Raw genomic sequence first — 23,912 nt, 5'->3', positions numbered from 1 at the left:
GCGAGCTCGCAGACAGGTTCTGCTGCAGGGGACTCGGATGAGGACTTCAATGGGGTGGCCTACAGAACTCTGATGGTCGTGCACACAGAGATGCTTGGTGCAGTGGCAGGCCTTCCAGACAGCCTGTTGTCACTGTCAAGGAGCATGGAGGCGTCTGGCTGCAATTTGATACAGGGCTCTACGCAAAGCTTGGAGCCCATCCTTTCCAGCACGGAAGTGGTGGCCAACTCAATGACAGCACTTGCAGACCCAGCAGTGATGTCGCGTCTGGTGGCCGATGTCTCAGCACAGGCGGAAACCACCCAACACCTCAGTACTGCAGTGGTAGCTCTGACTGAGGTCATAAGATCCATGCTTGGCGCAGTGCAGGTTCACACTGCTGGCAAAATGACTGCGGATACCAATGCTCAAAGGGGCATGCAGGCTCTCATAGCAGTCCAGTAATCAGTCCTGTAACAGATTACTAAGATTACTGAAACGCTGCCCCAGGGGAGTGCCAGTGGTGCCGTGGTGCACAAACTTGCTGTCTTCTCTGAGGCTGACAGCATTCATGCTCCCACCACTGCCTATCCACCAGTACCCATGCTATTGCCTGTCAGCCAACCAGACCAGACTACTGCTGCCAATGCCAAGTTGGTGCAGTCCGAAGCCAGATTGTCAAGGGCCAGAGCTACTCAAAGTTGCTCTGGAAGACCATCTGGAGTCTCGCCCAGTAAAAGTCAGCAGCCGTCCATCAGCCATGCTACAGCCACTGGAGTAGCACTGTGCAGGAGTACTAGGACAGGCAAAGGCACCTGTCAGACAGGGATTTATGGAACGTATAAGGGTGAATTGTTCAATTTTGTATGTATTATTGGAACTGTTATGGATTTTTTTTGTTGGTGGCTTTACTTCAGGACTTTGGACGAGAAGATGCTGTGATGGTACGTGGCAGATGGATTGAAATATGGGAATTTGTGCAGCAACTATGATGTGGGGATGACATCTTAGGACGCACTCACAGACAGCTTGTCTGCAGCCATGGGGTCCCAGATGCCTCCTCCCTTCCTCTGCACACTGCTTCACTTATCTGTTGCCTGTGCTCCAACAAAAAGCATGCTGCAGCCCAAATGGGACAGCAATTATCGCTCCCATTATTGAAACAGACTTTCTCCTGACAGGCCAATGAACTCCTCTGACTTCCTTTTCAAGATCCAGCACTACTCGCTTGAAAATCCAAAGGTTTGCAAAACTCCTCCAACAACAATCAACATAGTACTTCCACTAACCCTGCACCTGCAAAGGTAAGTCAAAAGCACCTCACCTGGAAGTTGGATGGTTGGCCCTTTAAGTAGCACTAATGGGGGTCCCTTGTGCAATTGAAGGAATGCACGTTCAGCTGGGAGTGTTTAAGAGAGAGTGTGAACTGGACCTTCATGGTCCAAAATGGCAGATCGTGCATTAAGTCAGTGTTAGAGGCTGCCTGACATCACAATCTGCCCACTCTGCATGCTTCCGATGCATGCATGGCACGCCCGTGCTAGTGCTCTGTCAGTCAGGAGGTGGTTGGAAGTGTTCCTGCTGGGGCTTCTGTAACACTGGCATCAATGGTGCTATGCCGCCCAATTTTGTGGCCTATGCTTCTATTTATAAAGTCAAGGATCCTGTATACTTTATCAATCTGTCCTGCCATCTTCAAAGATTTGTGTACATGGCAGATGGAGTAAAATGTGGGAAAGTGTGAACATGTCCACTTTGGCCAGAAAAACAGAAAAGCAAATATTATTTAAATGGAGAGAGATTGCAGAACTCTGAGATGCAGAGTTGGGTGTCCCAGTACACTAAATACAAAAAGTTAGTATGCAGGTACAGCAAGTGATTAAAAAGGCAAATGCAATGTTGTCATTTATTACAAGGGAATGGAATATAAAAGTATAGATGTTTTGCTACTGTTGTACAGGACATTGGTGAGACTACATATAGAGTATTGTGTAGAGTTTTGGTCTCCTTACTTAAGAAAGGATATAATTGCATTGGAAGCAGATCAGCCATGATCTTATAGAATGGTGGAGCAGGCTTGAGGGGCCGAATAGTCTACTCCTGCTCCTAGTTTGTATGTTCATATGAACCGCCACATTCTTTGTTCCTGCACCTCTTTAAAATTTTGCCATTTAGTTTATACTGCTTTTCTTAATTTTTCCTTCCAAAATTCATCACTTCACACTTCTCTGCATTTCACCAACCTATGTCCTCCTGAAGTCTGCTACTATATTCCTCACTGTTTATTATAATTCTAAGCTTTGCGTCATCTGTAAACTTTGAAACTATGCTCCCTATAACCAAGTCCAGGTCATTAATAAATATCAAAAAGGGCAGTGGTCCTAACATCAACCTCTGGAAGACACCACTGAAGCATAACCATTTACAACTACTTTCTGACAGCCAATTTTGTATCCAGGTTGTCAATGCCCCTTTAATCCCATGGGCTTCAATTTTGCTATTAAGCCTATTATGTGGTACTTTATCCAACGTCTTCTGAATGTCCATTATCACAACATCAACTGCACTATCGTCATAAGAGACTAATAGCTAAAGTTGAAGCTCATGGAAATGAGAACTAACTATGAACCTGGTTAGGAAATTGGCTGGGCAACAGGAGACAGAGAGTAGGGATAATGGGCAGGAAATGACTCATGGCATCTGACAGGAATCTGTGTTGGGGTCTCAACTATTTACTGTATTTATTAATGACTTAGATGACAGGTTAGAAATTTATATATTCATATTTGCTGATGACACAAAGATAGGCCATTGTAAGCAACATAGATTACTGCAATAAAGCAATTAAGCAATAAAGCATAGAATTACAAAGAGATAGTAATAGATTAAGTGAATGGGAAGAACTGTAGAAAATGGATTTCAATATAGGCAAGTGAGAAGTCATCCACTTTGGACCTAAAAAGGGTCATCAGAGTACTTTCTAAATAGTGAAACACGAGAAACAGTGGAGGTCTAAAGAGACTTATGGATCCATGTGTATAAATCGTTCAAATGTCATAGACTGATCCAAAGTATAATCAAAAAGGCTAATGGAATGTTGGCCTTTATATTTAGGGAACTAGAATACAACAGATTAGAAGTCATGCTACAGCTATAGAAAACCCTGCTAGACCACACCTGGAGCAGTACTGTGTTCCGTTCTGGGCACCACACAGGAAAGATATAACGGCCTTGAAGGGAGTGCAGTATAGATTTACCAGAATGACCTCCTGAATCCCCAAAGCTTGTCTACCATCGACAAGACACAAGTCAGGAGTATGATGGAATACTCTCCATTTTCCTGGATGAGTGCAGCTTCAACAATACTCAAGAAGCTTGACACCATCCAGACGAAAGCAGCCCATTTGATCGGCACCCCATATACCACCTTAAACATTCACTCCCTCTGCTACCAATGCACAATGGCAGCAGTGTGTACCATCTATAAAATGGACTGCAGCAACTTACCAAGCCCCCTTCCACAGCACCTTCCAAACTAGCGACCTCTACCACCTAGAAGGACAAGAGCAGCAGATGCATAGGAACACCACCACCCGCAAATTCCCCTCCAAATCACACATCATCCTTACTTAGAACTATATCACTGCTCCTTCACTGTTGCTGGGCCAAAATCCTGGAAATCCCTCTGTAACAGCACTGTGGGTGTACCAACACCACATGGACTGCAGTGGTTCAAGAAGGCAGCTCACCAGCACCTTCTCAAGGGCAATTAGGGATAGGTAACAAATGCTGGCCTTGCCAGTGATGCTCACATCCCATGAATGAATTTAAAAAACTGGACTCCAAACATGAGGAGAAATTACATTAACTAGGGTTATATTCCCTGGAATGTAGAAGAATAAGGGGTGATTTGATCGAAGTTTCCAAGATATTAAAGGGAACTTGTAGGGCAGGCAGAAAATCTTTCCTCTGGTTGGGGAATCGAGGACTATGGGATATCACTTAAAAATTGGAGACTGGCCTTTCACAAATGAAGTTAGGAAACATTTCTACACGCAAAGAGTGGTAGAAGTTTGGAATTCTCTTCCACAAATGGCAGTTGATGCTGGGTAAATTCTTCGTTTCAAATCTGTGATTGATGGATTTCTATAATGGGATCTGGGGCAAAGGCAAGTATATGGAGTTAGGTCACAGATTAGCCATGATCTCATTGAATGGCAGAGCAGACTACAGGGGCTAAATGGCCTACTGCTGTTCCTATGTTCATCAACCCTCTCTGTTATTTCAACAAAGAATTCAATCAAGTTAGTCAGACACAAGCATGCCTTTAACAAATCCGGGTTGGCTATCATTTATTAACACATGTTCTTCCAACATGGACCACGACTCCTGGCAATTCCCATTTCCCCCACAGAATGTTCTGCACCCATTCCCGGATACCCTTTCCTCTCACACCAGGGAGGCAACACCAAGTGAGACTCAAGTCGGCAGTTGCAGAAACACTTGTCTATCCCCTTGAATATCAAATCCCCTACAACAACTACATTTCCACCTTTTACTGTCCCCCTTTATGCAGCCATTTGGTAAAAAATGGTTTGGGAGTGTCACAATCGCAGGGGATTCCTGTACTGTCTGTTTCTTCTTCCTATCCTGCAGGATCGGTCCCACTTATTATTCTCCTGGACTCTCTGTGGTTGCAGGATGACTACCTCATGAAACATGCAATCCAGGAAATTTTCATCCTCCTGTATGCCCTGCAGTGACACCAGCCGTTCCTCAGTTCAGAAAGCCCGAGCTTGAGCAGCTGAAGGCACCACCTGCACATGTGGTAGCTCAAGACACACCAAGCCACTCAAGCATCCTAAAGTTCCCACATGGTACAGGATGGATAGGCAACAGATCGCAGTTGTCCCATTACTTTACCACCGTCTGTTTACCTGAAGTGTAGTTTCACTTGACTTATATTATACTAATAGTTAACAGATCCTTAACTCCTATATAGTTAAATGTTAAAGTATAAATAAATAAAGCAAACACTTAGGCCTGAATATTAAGAGGCGTAAATTATGTACCCCAGTGGGGGTGGAGGGAGATGCAATATTTCAGATTGGAAACCCGGACATTCATGTCCCTGGGTGGAAGGTCCAATTCCCAACTCCTGGGGTGGGGGGGGGGGAGGAGGTGGGGTTCCAATTGTCAATCCCGGAGGTCTTTGTACAGGCTGAGAGTCTGAAGTGGGGAGAGCCTGGGGGCTGGTGGGAAGCACTCCTGCTTCTCCTAGCCCACAAGGAGTGCTGTGAAGGCACTCACTTTTTCCCCAAAGCCATCCTCGCCTCACTTCAACTATCAGGTTTCCTGAGACCTGGGCAACCCGGCTGCCCACTGTAAAACCTGCAAAGCAGGTTCCATCAGAGGCTGCCAGTCTCATTAAGATATTTAAATTCTCAACCCACCTCCTGGGAGCAGATTGGCTCCCCAGCCCTGTCCTGCCACTGTAAAACCCAGAAGTGGGCAAGTTGGGGATGGGTTGTGTTCAGGGTTCAAGTTTTTTTTAAATTTTAACACCCAGCCTGACCCCAACGCACCCATTTATGTGTATTAAAATTCCACTCTTAGCTACTACTTCCCAGGTTGCACTGCATCTTCTTCTGTGTTATCTACGAGCATTTATGCTCTGTGTTTCACAGCACTCTTTAAACTTACTGGGTCTTCTGCTCTGTTTTCTCAATTTTATTACAAAATTGATTAATGTATTTTATTGGTGTTGTTGTTGAATTTTAACTATGTCATGTATAAACTTTCCCTATGTCCTTCAGTGTCACAATTTGTATTGACAAAAGCTTAATCAGTTACAGAATGCTAAGTAATTATACATAAAATTCTTATGTCATACTAATTTTGTGCACTTAGTCATATATAACATAGTACAACCAAACAGAAAACTTACTGGACCCATCTACACTTTAATTCAGTGTTTCAAAGCCACTGGACTCACCACTTCTTTCATTGGTTGCTTTTGTCTGGTATGTTGTAACAACAAACTGTGCTGTAATTTTGGAAAACTACATTTTTCATGCCATTCAACTTTCAGCTAATAGAAAGTATCACTCTGTTATGGTTCACCTACCTCACTTTTACTGCTATAACTGTAGCCAAACACTCTCTCCAAGAGTCCTTTGATCTTCTGGTCTGAAGCAGACTGGGAGGTGGTGTGGCTACCAGACCGCAGTGAAGCAATGATTTCATCAACAGATTTTGCCTTAGCTGTAAATGTTTGTTGTGCTGCGGTCAGAGACTGCTCCGGCTTACTCAGTTGGAAGTTTCTTTCATATATTTTTGGTGCGTCTGGCATTGCTAGATATTTAGCCTCTTCCAGGAGTTCTGAAGCAGACCTCACACCTTGAGAATGAATGGAATGAGCGCTACCTTCTCTATCAAGTGGGATACCTGTAGCATCTGATGATATTTGTTCAGTCAGGGAAGGAGATTTGTTGATATTTTCCTTTTCATTACTTTGTTTGGTTGCATCTGGAGAGAGGGTGTTACTTCTTCCATCACTTTTGCTGCTAGTTTTAACATTATAACTATGCAATCTTTTGCTCACAGCAGAAACTTTACCCTTCTTTTCAGTAACAGAAGTAGGTGTTTGCAATGTAGAAGACTTCAATGTCTTTTTAAGTTTTAAAGAATTGGGTTTTGGTGGTGGTTCAGGCCTCTTCGACATAGATAAACCTGTAGCCGTACCAGCAATTGCAGCTATTGCTGATTTGAAAACAGCTTGTTTTCTACCATCTAGTTCATGCAGTTCTCTGCCTCCCATCAATATTTTTTTGCTAGCTTTATGTCCCTTATCAACAACTAATCTCTTGTTGTTTCTTCGAGGGCCTGCTTTAGCCGGTCCAATTGGTGCCTGAGAGTTGTTGTCAACATTATTTTCTGAAATCTTGTTTATTTGTGTACCTTCAGATATTTGCACAGGACTGGTAGTTATCTGGTTAAACTTTTCTTGTACAGGATTTCCTGCTGATGCGACAGCAGCACTCCATGTCTGTCTCAAATGGAGAAAGTCTGGTTGTGATTTCTTAAGTAAACTATCCAGTTCTTGTACTTCCTCAGAGTCACGTGAAATCAAATACTTCTGCGTCTCAGACATTTCAGGAGTTTACGTTATAGATCTGTGGGGTTGGAAGCCATTCATTTAATTCTGTACTGCACACATTTTGTCTACATTATTTGTGCACTTGTAAGGCAATGACATAATAAATGTACAGCAGCTTCAAAATTAAACTAGACACAAAACTAGACATATGTCAATTAATCGCCTTTAGTTGTTATTATCCTGCAAATGAAGGTAACTTTCACACAAATATAGGTAATTTCAGCAAATTAAAAAGAGAAAATTACAAGAATTTTCCTGAATTAATTTGTCTTGTTTGACACCATGGAGGGAGTTTTATGCTCTCCCCCCTGCGGATTTGGAGGTGAGGAGAGCATACAATCGGGTGGGATGCTGGTGGGGCTCTGCCAAAATTAAGTCTGGGACAGGTAGACCTGTGAATGACCTTCCCCACCCCGCTGCCAATTGAGGCCCTTAAGTGGACAATAATGCCCAATTATGGGCCTCATCCCGCCGCCGCAATTAGCCAAGTGGCAGGCGGGCCTGTCACCAAATGGGGAGCATGGCAAGAAAAACTGCGAGTTGCTTGTTGGCTCTGGGATCCGGGGGAGAAGGGTTCCCTCATTAAAAGGTGGAAGAGTCAGTTACTAGGGGGCATAGGTTTAAGGTGCAAGGGGAAAAGTTTAGAGGGGATGTGCGAGGCAAGTTCTTTACACAGAGGGTGGTGAGTGCCTGGAACTTGCTGCCGGGGGAGGTGATGGAAGCAGGTACGATAGCGACGTTTAAGAGGCATCTTGACAAATACAGGAATAGGATGGGAATAGAGGGATATGGTCCCCGGAAGTGCAGAAGGTTTTAGTTTAGGTAGGCATCAAGATCGGCGCAGGCTTGGAGGGCCGAATGGCCTGTTCCTGTGCTGTACTGTTCTTTGTTCACTTAATGCCTAAATGAGGGACACGGCATCAGGAATGGGGGGGCCTGCTGAGAGCCACCCCCTTACCCTGGCTGACAACCCACCTACACCGCCCTCCCCGTGACCCCTGTCCCGCAAGACTCCTCCAGGCCTGACCTACTTATGGCCGAGGTGCAGTGCTGCTCCTGGGCCTTGGGTGGGTGCTCCACCAGCAGCAGCCACCACCCCTGCGGTGGCACTGTTCACTAAAGAGCTGCCAGCCTCTGATCGGCCGGCAGCTCTCAGAGGGTGGGGCTTCCGTCGCCGGAGTCCTTGATCCCGTGGAAGGCTCACCCTGTCCAGTTAAGTGCTTAATTGGCACTTTATTCAGCAGGCCTCCCACAGAAGGAGCAACGTGAGGTTCTCGACAGCGCTTTTGCCGGAAGTCGAGCCCCTGTCGTCTGGATAAAATCTTGGTCCATATTTCAGGTGACCTTTGTTTATCTTCAACCACAGGAGATTAAATATCATGAAGGCAACTGAGGAAATAAGAAACAGGTGTCTGTTGTTCTTTTTTCAGAATTACACCGAGAATTTTGTTTAAATGTTTAAATTTCTCTTTACTTAAAAATTACGTTCAAACATGTCAAGGGCTAAATGATATCTGTTCAAGTTAGTGTTTCAGCTTGGTTTGAAAATAGATATTAAAGCTAATGAAATAGTTTATTTTTTATTCATTTGGAAACACGTGCAAATAGTAAACTCGTCAACCTTAGTTAAACTAGATCTTTAAAGACTGGACTCCCTTCCTCCCTTTATGCACTCAGGGATGTTGGGTTTAGTGCGGGAAAAGGCTGAGGAAACTCCACTGTCATTAATGGTAAGCCCTTCTTAAAAAGCAGTGAAACAGATAGCTCTGTGTAGCTAGCCCATGAGATCTCTGATAGACAGTGAAGCCTTGTACTCGTATATAGGTGAAGTACTGATAACAAAAAGTCATTAGGTGGATGTATCACTAAAATCAACAAAGTTATTCTTCAAGCTGCCTCTGCTCACCATGATGCTGAGAATAGTTATTTTCTAATTTATGTTGCATGACTTGTGTTATGGTCTACTGCCCAGTAGTACTGTATCATGAGCAGCCCCAAGCAATAATTCCATCCCCTTGGATAACTTTTGAGAGATTATAATATGGTGCTTTTCCCAGTTCAGTAATTAGGTAGCTAAGGTTCAATACATCAAATTCAGTGAGTGGTGGCCACAAGTCCATCTGACAGAAGTATATAAACCCATTACACCAATGTCTAAGGTAGGAATGAGTTGCACAGATAGCTAACAACAATAATTCAGGTGTTAATAATAGTAACAATAATCAACAACGTGTTCTTTTTTCAAAGAGTTTGTATTTCAGTATATATTTGTTCTTTGGGTTGAAGTGTGGATAAATACTGGCAAAGAATTGGGCCATCATGGATTTTGACCAGAATTGTTTCCTCAATCTTCTTAGCAGAGTGGATATAAAGAAAAAGCTGACATAACAACAAAGAGCATTGCTGTCTCAATCATTCTGGGTTTCAAAAGCAATTGGGTTTCCTTGGGACATTTTGATAGAAAATCCACAATATATCAGGATTTGTGTGCAACTACTGATCAGGAACTTGTTATAATCTAACCTTTCCCATTAGGTAAAATACAAAACTCAAGCCAAAGTTGAATGAAAAGAGAACTCCTGAACCACAGACGAAAAACTGCTGCTGTTCAAACTCAAAGCAGAAAGACGATAAGGTGCTGTGGTGCTGCGTACTGGAGCAGAGGATCACAAGGATTAGTCTGTGCTCCGTTAAGCTCCCATGGTACATTAATGCAAGAGAAGAAAGTGGATAGATGGTGGGCATCTCCACACAGCAGAACAAGCAAATTAGATAGTGTGTCCCACCAGGCCATGTTGCATACTTCCAAATGGCTGCTAACTGTGGAATTGGCAGTGGCCTGGAAGCAGATTGCCAATTCCCATGGCTCAGGGAATGATAAGTAGAGCTGTAAGGAGAAACAGTATGGAGCAAAGGGTGCAGATTTATGCTCTGCACAAAAGGTGAATGAAAAAAAATGAGAAAAAATAAGGCAACACAAAAGTAACAAATAGAAAGAAATGAAGATTCAAGTATGGTTAATTAGACTAATGTCAAGAATCCCCAAATTTATGAAAGGCACATCATGCTGAAAAAATGAAGCATTCAAAGGAAATAGATTCCTGATGCGACACAAAGTGCACAAATACAGAGGAAACTTTTTTATTAAATGGTTAGATCAGTTTTCTCAATTTTGCATTCATTAGTTAGGTTCTTTTACTATGTTGTATGACCACATGGGGGCGACTTTTACAAGACACAGGAACAGGAAGACATATTTGGTAAACCCTAAAGTCTTTGAAAAGACTAAATAATTCCTATAATATTTGCTTTTATTTTAACAAACATGCCCATTATACACAGGAAACCACCTAATTTACCCTCTTCCCTAGTCATGCTCATCTCTCCTGCGTGGAGGAAAAAACTGCCCTTGCGCAGAACACTGCCACGGCATGGCACCCATTATACATAGTGGGTAATGATGTTAAAAACCTTCAACTGCTTTACACAATGAACTACCTTCTGAAGTGCAATGACTGTTCTCATATGGACAATGAGATACAGTAATTAAATTAAATGACAGAAATGTTACTACTGTAACTAATAAATTGCTACCTTTCCATATGTACTTCCAGCTATTAAGTATGCCACGCACAGAAGAAGCCGTAATGAAATAAACAATGAAATGGAAGAATTATGAAGTTAAAAAGTCAACTGTTAAAACTAAATCACAAGAACTTGGACAGGTGAACCATAGTCAAAATAAAGTAGCAGCCATGTAACACCTCCTGCATTGGAAATCCACAAACACATCTGCAAAGATGAGGCTCATTAACCTTGTCTGAAATAGCTCTGTGGAGGACCCCTTTGAAAATGAAAGATGCTATTGCATATTAATGACTCTGATCAACATGAATGAACTAATAGAGAATGCTGGAGGCAATCTAACTCATAGCCAAACCAAAATGAATAACATGTAATGCAGCAACATCATAACAGAACAATTCCCATTCAAACATCAAGCGATGGTCAAGGTTATCATCCTGGCACATTGTGTGGTCACAACAGGGGAGAGGGCCATACATTTCCGAAAAGGAACTCCAATGTGATAAATTTTGACCTTAAAAAGGTAGCTCTCTGGAGAGAGGGGGAGATGAAGCCAACATCACAGAAAGCCTGTGAGAAGGATCCAGCAGGCAAGAAAAGAACCCTGCTGACCAAGAACAGCCACCATAGCAGAAACATCACAAAGTGACTTTGAGACTAACCATCTGTGAAGGTAACAAACTGCACACCACTAGTTTTGGGCTGTATTACAACCACTACAGCTCTACAATACCAAGTTCAAGACTGCGACTAATCAGGCCTACAACTTTAAAAAAAGACTTTCCCTCCTGGAAAGACTCAATAGTCTTCTGTAAGCCACAAACACTTACCTCACTTGGGACTTTAAACTACCTTCTTACCCTTTTCTCTCTATCTACTCTTGTATATGTATGTGTGGGTGAATGTATGTGTGAGTGAGGTCACGAGCATTTCAGGATTTGTTTAAAAATAGTTTTTTTTTAACCTACAAGAATACCTGTCATTTGTCTGTTTATTTGGCCCTAAAGACACTGATTGGCTAAACCATCATTTTGACAAAACACGATTGTGGTCAGTTGGGAGGTGAACAGTGGGAACCACCCACACCCCTTACCACCTGTCTGTAACAATTATATGTTTAAAACAAATTGACAATTAAAAATTGTTATTGTTATAACACATTTACAACTAGTAGGAAATCATGACAAACTTCGAAAAGGAAAAGTTTAGTTAAGCAAGGATCTAAAAGAACATTACAATCCCAGCAAACGGCAGAAACCCCAAGGAAACAGAGGAGACCCAGTTATGTTGGGTTTACCATTCTGGGAATTTCCTGCTTACCTTGTAAGAGGCAGAACACCTAGCCACTCCTTAAAGGCAAATGACAAGCTGGGTGCAGGACCTAATGCCAGAATTCTTAATTCTAATGGCCACTGAAGATAGTTTGCTGGTTGTACATTCAGAATATTCATTTAATCTGATCTTTATCCCTTTCTATATAATCAGTAATTCATGGAGAAAGGTTACTTATGTGGCTTATTTTCAATGCATACATTTAGAATATATATTTTAAGGGTAATGTGGCCCATATCGCATTTAGATGCCTTTGCACAACATCATGGATATTGAGATGTGGATTGGAGCCCCATTTCACTGAGTTTCTGATCTGAGCTGTATTGCTTTGAAGTAGCACCAAGTGGAGGTCATACAGAACTCTGCTAATGGAAAACAACTGAAGGGAGAGTCACCCACTCATGCACCTCCAGGTGGTTGATCAAGAATGGCATTGACAGAAGCCTGGAATCACATCATTGTAAAGATGATCAAACTGCCAGTGCAAGTATTGAGGACAAAGGAGGAACAAGCCAGAGCAGGGAGCATCCCAAAATGTACGATATCCAATGCACATTTGCTGCTCAACATCAAGGGCTGAATGTAATGATCCCGTTGCGAGTCCCAGCAGTGGGCCCGGAAATGGCCACCGCAATCATGCAGCGATTTCTCATATTGGAGACGTGGTACCCCCCCACCCCCTCAATCACGTTGCGGGGGCGGGATGAGAGTCGCCGATTACAGAGTGCAGGTGCAGATGCTGGCTCCATATTTAAAAGCTTGCCAGCCCTGCATTCACTCCTGCCTTAGATTCATCAGCAGCTTGGTGAAGCTTTAAACCTAATGTGACTGGTTCCTGGACACCAAGCCAAGAAGGACAGCACAGGATGGCTGAGGCAAGACAAAGGTTGACCGATAGTTTGGTGATGCCTCTCTGCAGATTCTCCTCCAGACTGCCAGTGAAAGGTGGGAGGTTCTCTTCCCTGGCGACGGCAAGAAGAGGTCCTCCCGCCTGACCAAGCAAGATTGGGTGGAGATTGCAGAGGAGGTCAGCAGCCATGCGGTCACCCAACGCAACTGGGTCCAGTGCAGGAAGAGGGTCAATGACCTCCCGAATTCTGCCAAGGTGTGTGTTCCATACCACTCGCCTTTTTGGGGATTGGATGTGACTATGTAGGAAGATGCACGACATGCAGAGGGACAAGTTTAGGACCTCATTCTGACAGATGCATGGCTGCATCTCGGTCACAGAACACTGTCCTTCATAGCTCACCCTCATTAGCTCCCATAACACCGACTGTCAGCATGAGAGATATCAGATCCCCTTGTCGGGGGCGAGGGTCTGGCACTAGCAGAAATGTCATGTTGATCTCTCTGCCAATCTCTACTATCTCCATCCTTCCTCTTGCAGGATAAGAGGGCCCACAAAGGAGGGAGACAGCCCAGACGGTCGGAGGGGTCCCTGATCTGCATCCTCTCACCACCGCCGAGGAAGTGGCCTTGGACCTGGTGGGGACCCAGGGCTGCCATGCAATTTCGGATGGGGAGACTGGAGTCCCTGTGCAAGAGATTGAGGATTGGCCTCCAATGATATGTTCATTAATTATGGTGAATAGTTGACATGACGAGATCTGCAAAGCCCAACCCGCACATGTTTGTGTTTTTCTCATGCTGGTCATCACGCGCACAAGACCGCAGCTACAGGGGGATAGTCATCTACTTCTGAGGAGGAGGACCACTCAGAGGATGCACTGGTCCATGACTCTCCTGCACTTTCCACCAGTGCAGATACTTTCACCTCAGTGGGTAACCGCCCAGCATTAGAATCAGGGTCACAAGCTGGTGAGAGCATCACACATGCGCCCGAGCAGCTGGCTGAGGCTGAGACGCCGAGGCCTCTGACAGTCGAAGGACTGTGCGTGGCCAGGCCCATGCTGAGCCTCAGGCTCATGATGAGTCTCTGATGTCAACAACACATGGCATGCTGGAGTTGCAGAGAGAGGTAAGGCGACATATGGTGGAGACAATGGAGGAGTCCATCCATGCCAGGACTGCTTCCATGTTTCAGACGTGTGAGCACATGACTTCCTCCATCGAGTGATTGGGGGCTCTCATGGAGAGCTAGATTCCATAGATGTGCTCAGACCTGCACACCATCGCATTGGCCATGAACTCGATGCAGCAGTGGCAAGGCGAGAGAAGGAACAAGAACCTGGAAATTTCTCACGCTCCTCGTCCTTCTCTGGTGAGCAGAGAGGTTCAAGTGAGCCTTCAAAGGGAAGAGGAGATGCTGCCCTCCACAACTCGAAGCTCCCCTTGGGGTGCTCCAAGTGTGGACACTGGATCCTCAGCCCCTCCAGCAGTGATCCCACCTTCAGCAGCCGTAATGCCTGAGGAGAGACCTGCACCAAGCCTCAAGTAGCCAGAGGACAGTCATCAAAGTCATCACAGGCCAAGGGACAGCCTGAACAGCCTGCCTCCAGCCCAGCTGCTGTCACAGCGATTACACCAAATGGGAGCAATTGCAAACATTTTAAGAAAACCACTTAGTCACACTTTGGGACTCACAGGTGTAGATAATATGTAATGTCATCAATTAAAAGTTCTTCTGTGCAAATCATGAACCATCATTGTCTGAATGCCATGTTCCATTATGACTTAATTGTAAGCAGCTAACTTCCCCCTTCCCCCTTAGTGAAATGCCAATATGACCACAGCCCTTTTTAACATGTGTTCTCCCAGGCACACTAGCATGCATTGTAACTGGTTGCAAGTCATGGAACACAAATGGAAAGGAGGTGACAGATTAATGCCTGAAGGTGAGACTTTATTACATTCTCAGTGAGTGGACATCAGGGTGGCTGGAAATGGGTAATTATGAGGTTGTCCCTTGCCTCCTTGCTCAACCTGTCTGACCTCCAGCACCGTGTCTTCAACATCCATTGCTGCTTGCCCCTCTCCCTCCTCTGCATCCTCCTCATCAGTGGATGAGTGCCACTCAGGCATCTTATCGTCATGTAAGGCCTCCCTCTTGGTTCCTGCTGGGGCATAAGCAGACATTTTGTCTCTCTCCTCCTAACACTGCAGGGCCTGAAAGGCTGTGGCACCTAGGACTATCGATGTATGTGTTACGCCAATGTGCTTTGTTGAATGATAATTTTCTTTAATCCACTGACTGGAGATCTGAATTTATATATTTTTAAAGACATTTTTAAAAGACCAACTAAAAAGATGACTTTGCTGGCAGCTTAAGATGGCTACCTAATTTGCAATACTGTATCCTACACACCAATGCTTGTGAGGAAGGAGCCAAAATGTCTGCTCATGCCCCAGCAAGAACCAAGACCCAGGAAGCTTAAAGGAAATACCTGATCTTTTTAGCAAGAGAGAAATACTGCTAACTGCTATGTTTGAATGACTGAGTGACTGTCATGTGACAAGCCTCTCCCCATCTGTGGTTTTAAGCTTGTGTCTTTCTACAGCAGAGAGAGGAGAAGCAACTGGACTCTGACGCATGTAGACTCAAGTGGGGGTCCCTCTCTCTCTCTCTGCATTCCAGCTTGAAAGCTTTCAAATCCTGCCTGTTGACTGGCCACCTTTGCATATTCCAGCTACAATAAGAAACCCTATTGGAGGAAATCATCCATATTGCTATCTCCAAGAGATCCACCGAACCAGTCATCTACCTCTTCAAATTAAAAGCCTCAGGACCACGGAATTCAGCTAGAAGCCAGCCGATTCACCAAATGCCACTGACTGTATACACCTTTTTTTTATGGACTCTAACTCAACCAATCTACCTTTCCCCACTCCGTAATCTATTTATATAAACCTCCAGAATGTGTGTGTGAGTGAAAGCTGGCGTGTTGTTTATTATTTTTATTAGTTTGTTTTAGGTAAAATAAAGTTAACCTCTTTCTTTGTCAACTCAAGAAAACTTGTCCATGTGGTTCTTGTTACGATCATAGCAAATAAGTAATCAAACACCCACTGAATTAGCCAGTACATCCACTTTCAGAAAGAATTAGACCTGCTGTGGTCAAAGAGAGAGAAAAGAGGGAAGTCCTTCGACCCCTCCTCACTTGACTGTAACATATGTAAGTGTCAAGAGCTAGGAAGGGAAGGGGGCACACACCTGCAGGAAATACTTTTGGTGGTCGCAGACCAGTTGAATATTGATTGAATGGAAGCTCCTCCTGTTGATGAAGGCGCCTGGCTGGTCTGTGGAAGCCTTGATGGCTGTAAAAGTTTCTATAGGTATGTGAAGAGAAAAAGATTGGTGAAGACAAATGTAGGTCCCTTACAGGGGAATTTATTATGGGGAACAAAGACCAACTAAATGCATACTTTGGTTCTGTCTTCACAAAGGAGGACACAAATATCATACCAGAAATGTTGGGGAACACGGGGCTTAGTGAGAGAGAGGAACTGAAAGAAATCAGTATTAGTAGAGAAATGGTGTTGGGGAAATTGATGGGATTGAAGGCCGATAAATCACCAGGGCCTGATGGTATGCATCCCAGAGTACTTAAGGAAGTGGCCCGAGAAATAGTGGATGTATTGGTGGTCATCTTCCAAGATTCTATAGACTCTGGAACAGTTTCTACAGATTGGAGGGTAGCTAATGTAACCCCACTATTGAAAAAGGGAGGTAGAGAGAAAGCAGGGAATTATAGACCAGTCAGCCTGACATCGGTAGTGGGGAAAATTCTCAAGTCCATTATCAAAGATTTTATAGCCGAGCACTTGGAGAACAGTGGTAGAGTCAGCATAGATTTACGAAAGGGAAATCATGCTTGACAAATCTACTAGAATTTTTCGAGGATGTAACTAGTAGAGTTGATGAGGGGGAGCCAGTGGATGTGGTTTATTTGGACTTTCAGAAGGGTTTTGACAAAGTCCCACATAAGAGATTAGCATGTAAAATTAAAGCGTATGGGATTGGGGTATGTGTATTGCGATGGATAGAAAATTGGTTGGCAGACAGGAAACAAAGAGTAGGGATAAATGGGTCTTTTTCCGAATGGCAGGCAGTGACGAGTGGGGTACCGCAGGGATCGGTGCTAGGACCCCAGCTATTCACAATATATATTCATGATTTGGATGAGGTAACTAAATGTAATATCTCCAAATTTGCAGGTGACACAAAACTGGGTGGGAGGGTGAGTTGTGAGGAGGATGCAGAGAGGCTTCAGGGTGATTTGGACAAGTTGAATGAGTGGGCTAATACTTGGCAGATGCAGTATAATGTGGATAAATGTGAGGTTATCCACTTTGGTAGCAAAAATAGGAAGGCAGATTATTATCTGAATGGCTATAAACTGAGAAAGGGGAATATGCAGCGAGACCTGGGTGTTCTGGTACCCCAGTCGCTGAAGGTAAGCATGCAGGTCCAACAGGTGGTAAAAAAGGTAAATGGTATGTTGGCTTTCATAGCGAGAGGATTTGAGTACAGGAGCAGGGATGTCTTGCTGCAATTATACAGGGCCTTGGTGAGGCCACACCTGGAATATTGTGTGCAGTTTTGGTTTCCTTATCTGAACAAGGATGTTCTTGCTATAGAGGGAGTGCAGTGAAGGTTTACCAGACTGATTCCTGGGATGGTGGGACTGACGTATGAGGAGAGATTGAGTCGGTTAGGATTATATTCGCTGGAGTTCAGAAGAGTGAGGGGGGATCTCATAGAAACCTATAAAATTCTAACAGGACTTGACAGGGTAGATGCAGGAAGGATGTTCCCGATGGTGGGGGAGTCCAGAACCAGGTGTCATAGTCTAAGGATACGGGGTAAACCTTTCAGGACTGAGATGAGGAGAAATTTCTTCACTCAGAGAGTGGCGAGCCTGTGGAATTTGCTACCACAGAAAGCAGTTGAGGCCAAAACATTGTATGTTTTCAAGAAGAAGTTGGATATAGCTCTTAGATCAAAAGGGATCAAAGGGTATGGGGAGAAAGCGGGAGCAGGTTACTGAGTTGGATGATCAGCCATGATCATAATGAATGGCGCAGCAGGCTCGAAGTGCCGAATGGCCTATTCCTGCTCCTATTTTCTATGTTTCTATGTGTGCAATTTATCACATCTTGCACCTGGGGGAATCCAGCGATGGCCCCGAACCCAATGACCTGCTCGGGCTTATTGTCAGGGTCAGTCCGGTAGCACACATAGTCACCGACCCTCTTAAATAGGGCATTGGTCACCTCCTGGATGCAGCAGTGGGTTGCCACCTGTGAAATCCACACATGGATCCCTGGAAAGATCCAGAATCAGAGAAGTTTAGTGCTATGGTGATCTTCAGGGCCACTGGCATACAATAACCCCAAATCCCATTGATCACAACTCTTCCTGCAGCAGGGCACATAGGTCGGTGACGGCCTCCCTGGAGCTGTAGTCTTGGTTGGCAATAGCACTCGGACGTTTGGAGGTAGCTGCTCCCTGTCCGTACACTCCCAGGCAAACACGGGCCCTTCTTAGCCTGGTAGGCTGCTCTTGCTCTCTTCTTGGAGCTTCACAGATAGGCACAGCTGCATCTTGACCCTCCCTCCGTCAGAGGCACCGAATCATGCCACAGGGGTCCAAACATACAGGGTGTATGAGCCCCATGCAAGGTGACCTGTGGGCCTGCAGATCGTTGTTGATGCAGAGACGCCCCTGCCTTGGCAACTGATCCTTTGACAATTCTCCTGGCAAAGTCCCCGATGGACCTCAGAGCCAAACCTTTCTGATGGCCCCACCCTCTGTTTCAACAGTGTGACCAAACAAACACATCACACAACTTTTTGGTAACCTTTGGTACAAGTTCCAGGCAGTGTCTTCAGTGGAACTATTAGCACAGGCAGCTCAGAATGAGTTCCATACCAAGCTGTTCCTCCTGGGTCAGAGAGGTCAGCTGAAACATTCCTGAAGCAGATGACCCCTGGCATTCATGGCATCCTGACAAGACCTGCACTGGGCCCAGTCACCTCCCTATGCACGTCGCTGTTCTGAATCGTCCCCTCTACCTCCTGTTCTTCTTCCACGTCCTGTTCCTCCTCTTCCTCGGATGAGCTGTCTCCTTCCAAAGCCTCATTATCCTCTCTTGTCAGCAATGTTGTGCAGTGCACAGCAGACCACCACAATGAGCGAGATCCTAGAAGGTGTGTATGGCAGGGTGCAATTTGACCGGTCCAGGCACCGGAACCACATCTTCAGAAGCCTGATGGCCTGCTCACTGGTGATCCTGGTGAGCAAATGGCTTTGGTAGAATTGCCTGTGTCTCTGTCCGGGGCTCTCATTGAGGGGCGAGTAGCCATCTCTTCAAGAGATATCCCTTGTCCCCTAGAATCCATCCACGGACTTTGGGGTTCAGAGTGAAGAGCTGTGGCAGCCAGGACTAGCGGAGGATGAAGGAATTATGCTCAGAAAGCGAGTGCATACATGGAGGAAGCTGTTGTTGTGGTCACAGAGCAGCTGAACATTGAGGGAATGGAAGCCCTTCCTGTTGATGAATCTGAGTGGGTGGTAACTGGATACCACTTGGGTGCAATCATTAATGCCCTGCACCTGGATGAATCCAGCGATGGCGGCAATGCCCAGTGCCCGAGGCCCTATCCTGGAATTGAAGGTGCTGTCCAACTCTGGCAAACAGGGCATCAGAGACCTGCAAGATGCAGTGGTGGGAAGCCATTTGTAAGATGCCACCAATTTCTGCAGCTGATCCTTGGAAGAAGCCAGAAGCAAAAAAGTTCAAGGCCACAGTGACTTTGAAGGCTACCAGCAGGGCATGGCAACCAGTGCTGTGAGGTGCGAGGACTTCGGCGACAAGGGTACAGATGTCTGAGACAATCTGCTTGGAGAATCACAGTCTCCTGCAGCCCTGTTTCTTGGTCATCACCAGATAGCTCCATCTTTGCCAGTAGATCTTTTGCTGAGGGTATGGTGTCCATGTCCTTCCTGCCCCTGATCCCTCTCCTCCTCTGCTCTCCTGATGCCCGGGGCTCTGCCCTTCCTGTAGACGGTGTTACCCCTCATTGCCACTGGGCCCAAAATCTGAGAGTTATGCCGCTATTGCAAGCTACTGTCTTCCTTATGCTCAGGTGCCTCCCAATTGTGTTTGGCAGCTGTGCCTCCTGCTGTTAAGCCACCATGATGCCAGGAAAGTGATGACCCCGTGCTATGCCCGACACTTACTGCCCACTCTCCACGCCACCTGCACTGCACCAATGGCATCTGTCTCCCAATGGGACAGTCCCCCTCTGTGCTGTTCAGTCTCTTATGGGGGCCTGCTAATTCCCTGCGGCAGCCCCGTCTGGCTGCCCAACATGTGAACTCCTCCAGACAGCGCGTGCAGCCCTTGCGTCCCCGCAAAAAATCACAACATCCTCCATTAACGAGCTCTTAATGAGCTCTTTGACCAAATTATTTGGCCTTCATCATGGATTGGGCAGGATCGTGGGCCGCTCTCCTCCCCACCCTGATGAAAATGGCCGGCATCTGGAATGATGTCGGAAAACTGGCACGCCAGCCGGTGCTGATATTTTCGTCTCCCGCTCGCCCAACCCAAAAATTCAGCTCAGAATCTTCACTGATTGCTTTCCCTTACCTGTAGGTTGATGAAGGGAATGTGGTGGATGTTGCTTATATGGATTTTAAGAAAGTGTTTGATAAGGTACCACATAAACAGCTAGTAAACAAAATGAGGCTCATGGAATAGGAGGGTCAGTGTCCAATTGGATAAAAAAAATTGGCTTAAAGACAGAAAACAGCGAGTCATGGTAAATGGTAGTTTTTCAGACTGAAGGATAGTAGACAATGGTGTTCCCCAAGGCTCAGTGCTAGGAGCCCTGCTTTTTTTGCTATATATAAATGACATGGATCTTGGAATACAGAGTAGAATTTGAAAATTTGCCAATGATACCAAACTTGGAGGAATGGCGATGAGGATGATACAAACCGCCTGAAGAGGGCATAGATAGGCTCGCAGAATGGGCAAACAAGTAACAGATGGAATTTAATATAGAGAGGTATGAGGTGATGCATTTTGGCAGATGAGGCAATATAGACTTAATCACGCAGTTCTAAAGTGTGTGCAGGAACAGAGGGACCTGGGGGTGCATGTGTATCAATCTTTCTGAGAGAGTGATTAGCAAAGCATATGGGATCTTGAGCTTCATGAACAGAGGCATTGAATACAAAAGCAGGGAAGTTATGCTGAACCTTTATAAGCTCTGGTTAGGCCCCAACTGGAGTAGTGCATCAAATTCTGGTCACCAAACTTTAGGTAGGATCTGAGGGTCCTTGCGAGGATTCAGAGGAGATTTACCAGAATCGTTCCACGGATGGAGGATTTTAGCTGCAAGGTTAGGTTTGAAAAGCTGGGATTGTTCTCCTTGGAACAAAGAAGATTGAGGGGAGATTTGATAGAGATGTACACGATTATGACAGGTTTAGATAGTTAAACAAGGAAAAACTGTTCCTATTAACTGATGGTACTAAGACTAGGAGACACAGATTGATGGTTTTGGACAAGAGATGCAGGGGGAATGTGAGGAAGAATATCTTTACACAGCGAGTGGTAATAACCTGGAACTTGCTGCCCACGAGGATGGTGGAGACAATCAATGATTTCAAAAGGAAACTGGATGGGCACTTGAAGGAAATAAACTTGTAGGGCTACAGGGATTGAGCAGGAAAGTGTGACTGACTGGATTGTTGCACAGACAGCTGGCATGAAGTGGATGGACCAAATGACCTCATTCTATGCCATAGATGACTCCTATTCAGGCTCAAATGACCTCAGTCAAGAATATATCTGTGTGGATGTCAAGTGAGGACTGGATTTTGTTTGATTGTGATGGTCTCGATAGTCAAATAGCCTGTCCAACAATCACTGTCCATGTCCAGAATTGTACATTATGTCAAGCAAGTGGAACCACATGCCAGTCTGAGTCACCATCTTCATGCCAGACAATCCAGAAAAGGAAGAAACACACAACTGCTTTGCGATATCTATTTCATTTGATAACTACAGCAAATTTGGCAAATTCTAAAATCGAAAATATGATTATTTTAGCTAATGCCTTTTTTGTCTCCATGAAAAACGACCGACCTTGATTTTCACTTAAAAGGCCACATGCTAGCTACTGTTAATGAAATCTTCTGTGGATATGAATCCGTTACCGTGTTGCAAACCGAATCATTTTTAAACGAGTGACTGCAGTTTGCATTCTCTTGCATTGCTCTGCCTTTAAATGGTTCTGAGTGATCTCACCTTCAAGCGGTTAAATGCTTCTTTCTACACAAATTGTGCAGACAAGCTGTTGCTCCCCGACAGCTCTCCCAGCGCAATGCGATGAAATGAGCAGGTACTGGTCATGTTCTTTGGTTTTTTCCGACGCTCCCGGCTTTGCTGCTCGAGGCCTCGTCGTCGGTTGGGACTGTTGGGCGCCGTTGCTTAGTAACCGGGAAACTTTTTGTGCGGGGCTGGAGGCCGCGCCTCAGGCCTGGTTTGCAACCCTCGGGATTGGCCTCAGACACGCAGTTCCCCAGCGGCCTCTGTGTCTGTCACAATGTAAATGTCCCCAGCAGCTCGCTTCTTCACTGTTGTAGCACTCGAATTCACCTTTAAGAGAGCAACCTGGCTCTCAAGGTTTCTGCAAAACTAAACTCAGCCCCAAAAATCGCTGTTTATTTGTGAAAGTGGCTCTAAACCTCCCCTGCTTTCAATTATTGTGCTTTTTTTTTATGCTGAGGGACATTTTAACAAATATTAATCTGAGGTCAAATGACAGTAATCTGCAGACAGGTCAAGAAGGATGAGGAGGGAAAATGCACCATGGCCACAGTCAGAGAGGATGTCATTTGTAATTTTGATTAGGGCTATTTCAGTACTTCGCTTGGAGTGGAAGCCTGATTGTCGAGAATAGAAGCACACTTGAATTATGATTTAGTACCTTCCAATCTTTTAAAGCAAAGCTTAGTCACAAATTTGTCACATACATTCCGCCACATGCAAAACTTAACAATGTGTTCATTGCCATTAAAAATGATGGGTCATAAAGGAGTTCTAATTTTTTTAAAGAATCATATTCATGAAAATATTTGCTAAATCATTTATTGTTTCAAAGCATAGATCATAATGATGTAAACTTTGTTGAAATATATTATAACACGTATTTTGCTAAAATGAAAATAATTCTGACTTGTCTCCCCGAAACCAAAAACAATTTTAATGAAAATGATGTTTCTTTAAGTAATGCCTGATTTTATAAACTAGCCACAGTGATTCCCTAGCTTGTAATAAACTTAAATGAGTTTTTACAAATAAGACATCAATGCAAGTTCCCTGGTATCCAATGTATTGATATTGATATGCATAAAACAGGCTCATTGCCAGTACAAATCAGGGGCATAACACCTGTTTCAGGCCAATTTGTGAAATTGGGTCTCAAATGAGCTTAGCATATGCTCTTCGTGCTACAATATGTTTTCTCAGGTACACAGCAGCTAAACCAATGGTCTTCAAAGGGACTCCTGGAATATACCACTCAAAAGTTAAGAGAAAAGACTTTTACTTACCTGATTGTGGAGCCAGGAGGAGTATTTCACCTGGCTCTACATTAAAACTGTGGGTTGCTCTCAGCTCCCTCTCAATTGCTTCCTCCCCTGCTAGGGTTATCAACCTTCCAGGTGTCTACAGGGTTTAAAGATTAATCTCCTGGTCATTGCTGCAAGCAGCCCAGGAGAAAAATCATAGGAGTTTCAAACAATGATGTTTTTTTTTTCATTTGCTTTGAACAGATTTGGTAGTTATAAAATTATTGGAGATGGGAAAAGGCAGGGTGGGTGGAAGCAAGAGGTCATGTGATGAAACTACCACGATTACATGCAACCAGAGTTGTC

At 44.7% G+C, this 23,912-nt stretch overlaps 1 protein-coding gene across 4 annotated transcripts in view; it reads right to left on the bottom strand.

Annotated features, from left to right (window-relative positions):
• The window catches only part of ttc6 (tetratricopeptide repeat domain 6), a 414,842-nt gene extending 392,289 nt beyond the window's left edge, over nt 1-22,553 (bottom strand). For 3 of the 4 annotated variants that reach the window (XM_068039290.1, XM_068039292.1, XM_068039293.1), the window contains exons 1-3: nt 22,282-22,553; nt 16,170-16,285; nt 6,107-7,154 (exon numbers count right to left, since the gene is read on the bottom strand). In XM_068039290.1, coding sequence (XP_067895391.1) covers nt 6,107-7,132 — 1,026 coding nt within the window. In that variant the 5' untranslated portion in view covers nt 7,133-7,154; nt 16,170-16,285; nt 22,282-22,553. The remainder of the gene's footprint in view (nt 1-6,106; nt 7,155-16,169; nt 16,286-22,281) is intronic. The other variant, XM_068039291.1, reaches the window with a different exon arrangement.
• Nucleotides 22,554-23,912: the final 1,359 nt, after the last annotated feature.

This window comes from Heterodontus francisci, chromosome 9 (genome assembly GCF_036365525.1).
Source record: "Heterodontus francisci isolate sHetFra1 chromosome 9, sHetFra1.hap1, whole genome shotgun sequence".
Classification (NCBI taxonomy): Eukaryota; Metazoa; Chordata; class Chondrichthyes; order Heterodontiformes; family Heterodontidae; genus Heterodontus; species Heterodontus francisci.
Note: the sequence above shows the minus strand (reverse complement) of the source record. Positions and strands in the feature narration are given on the sequence as shown.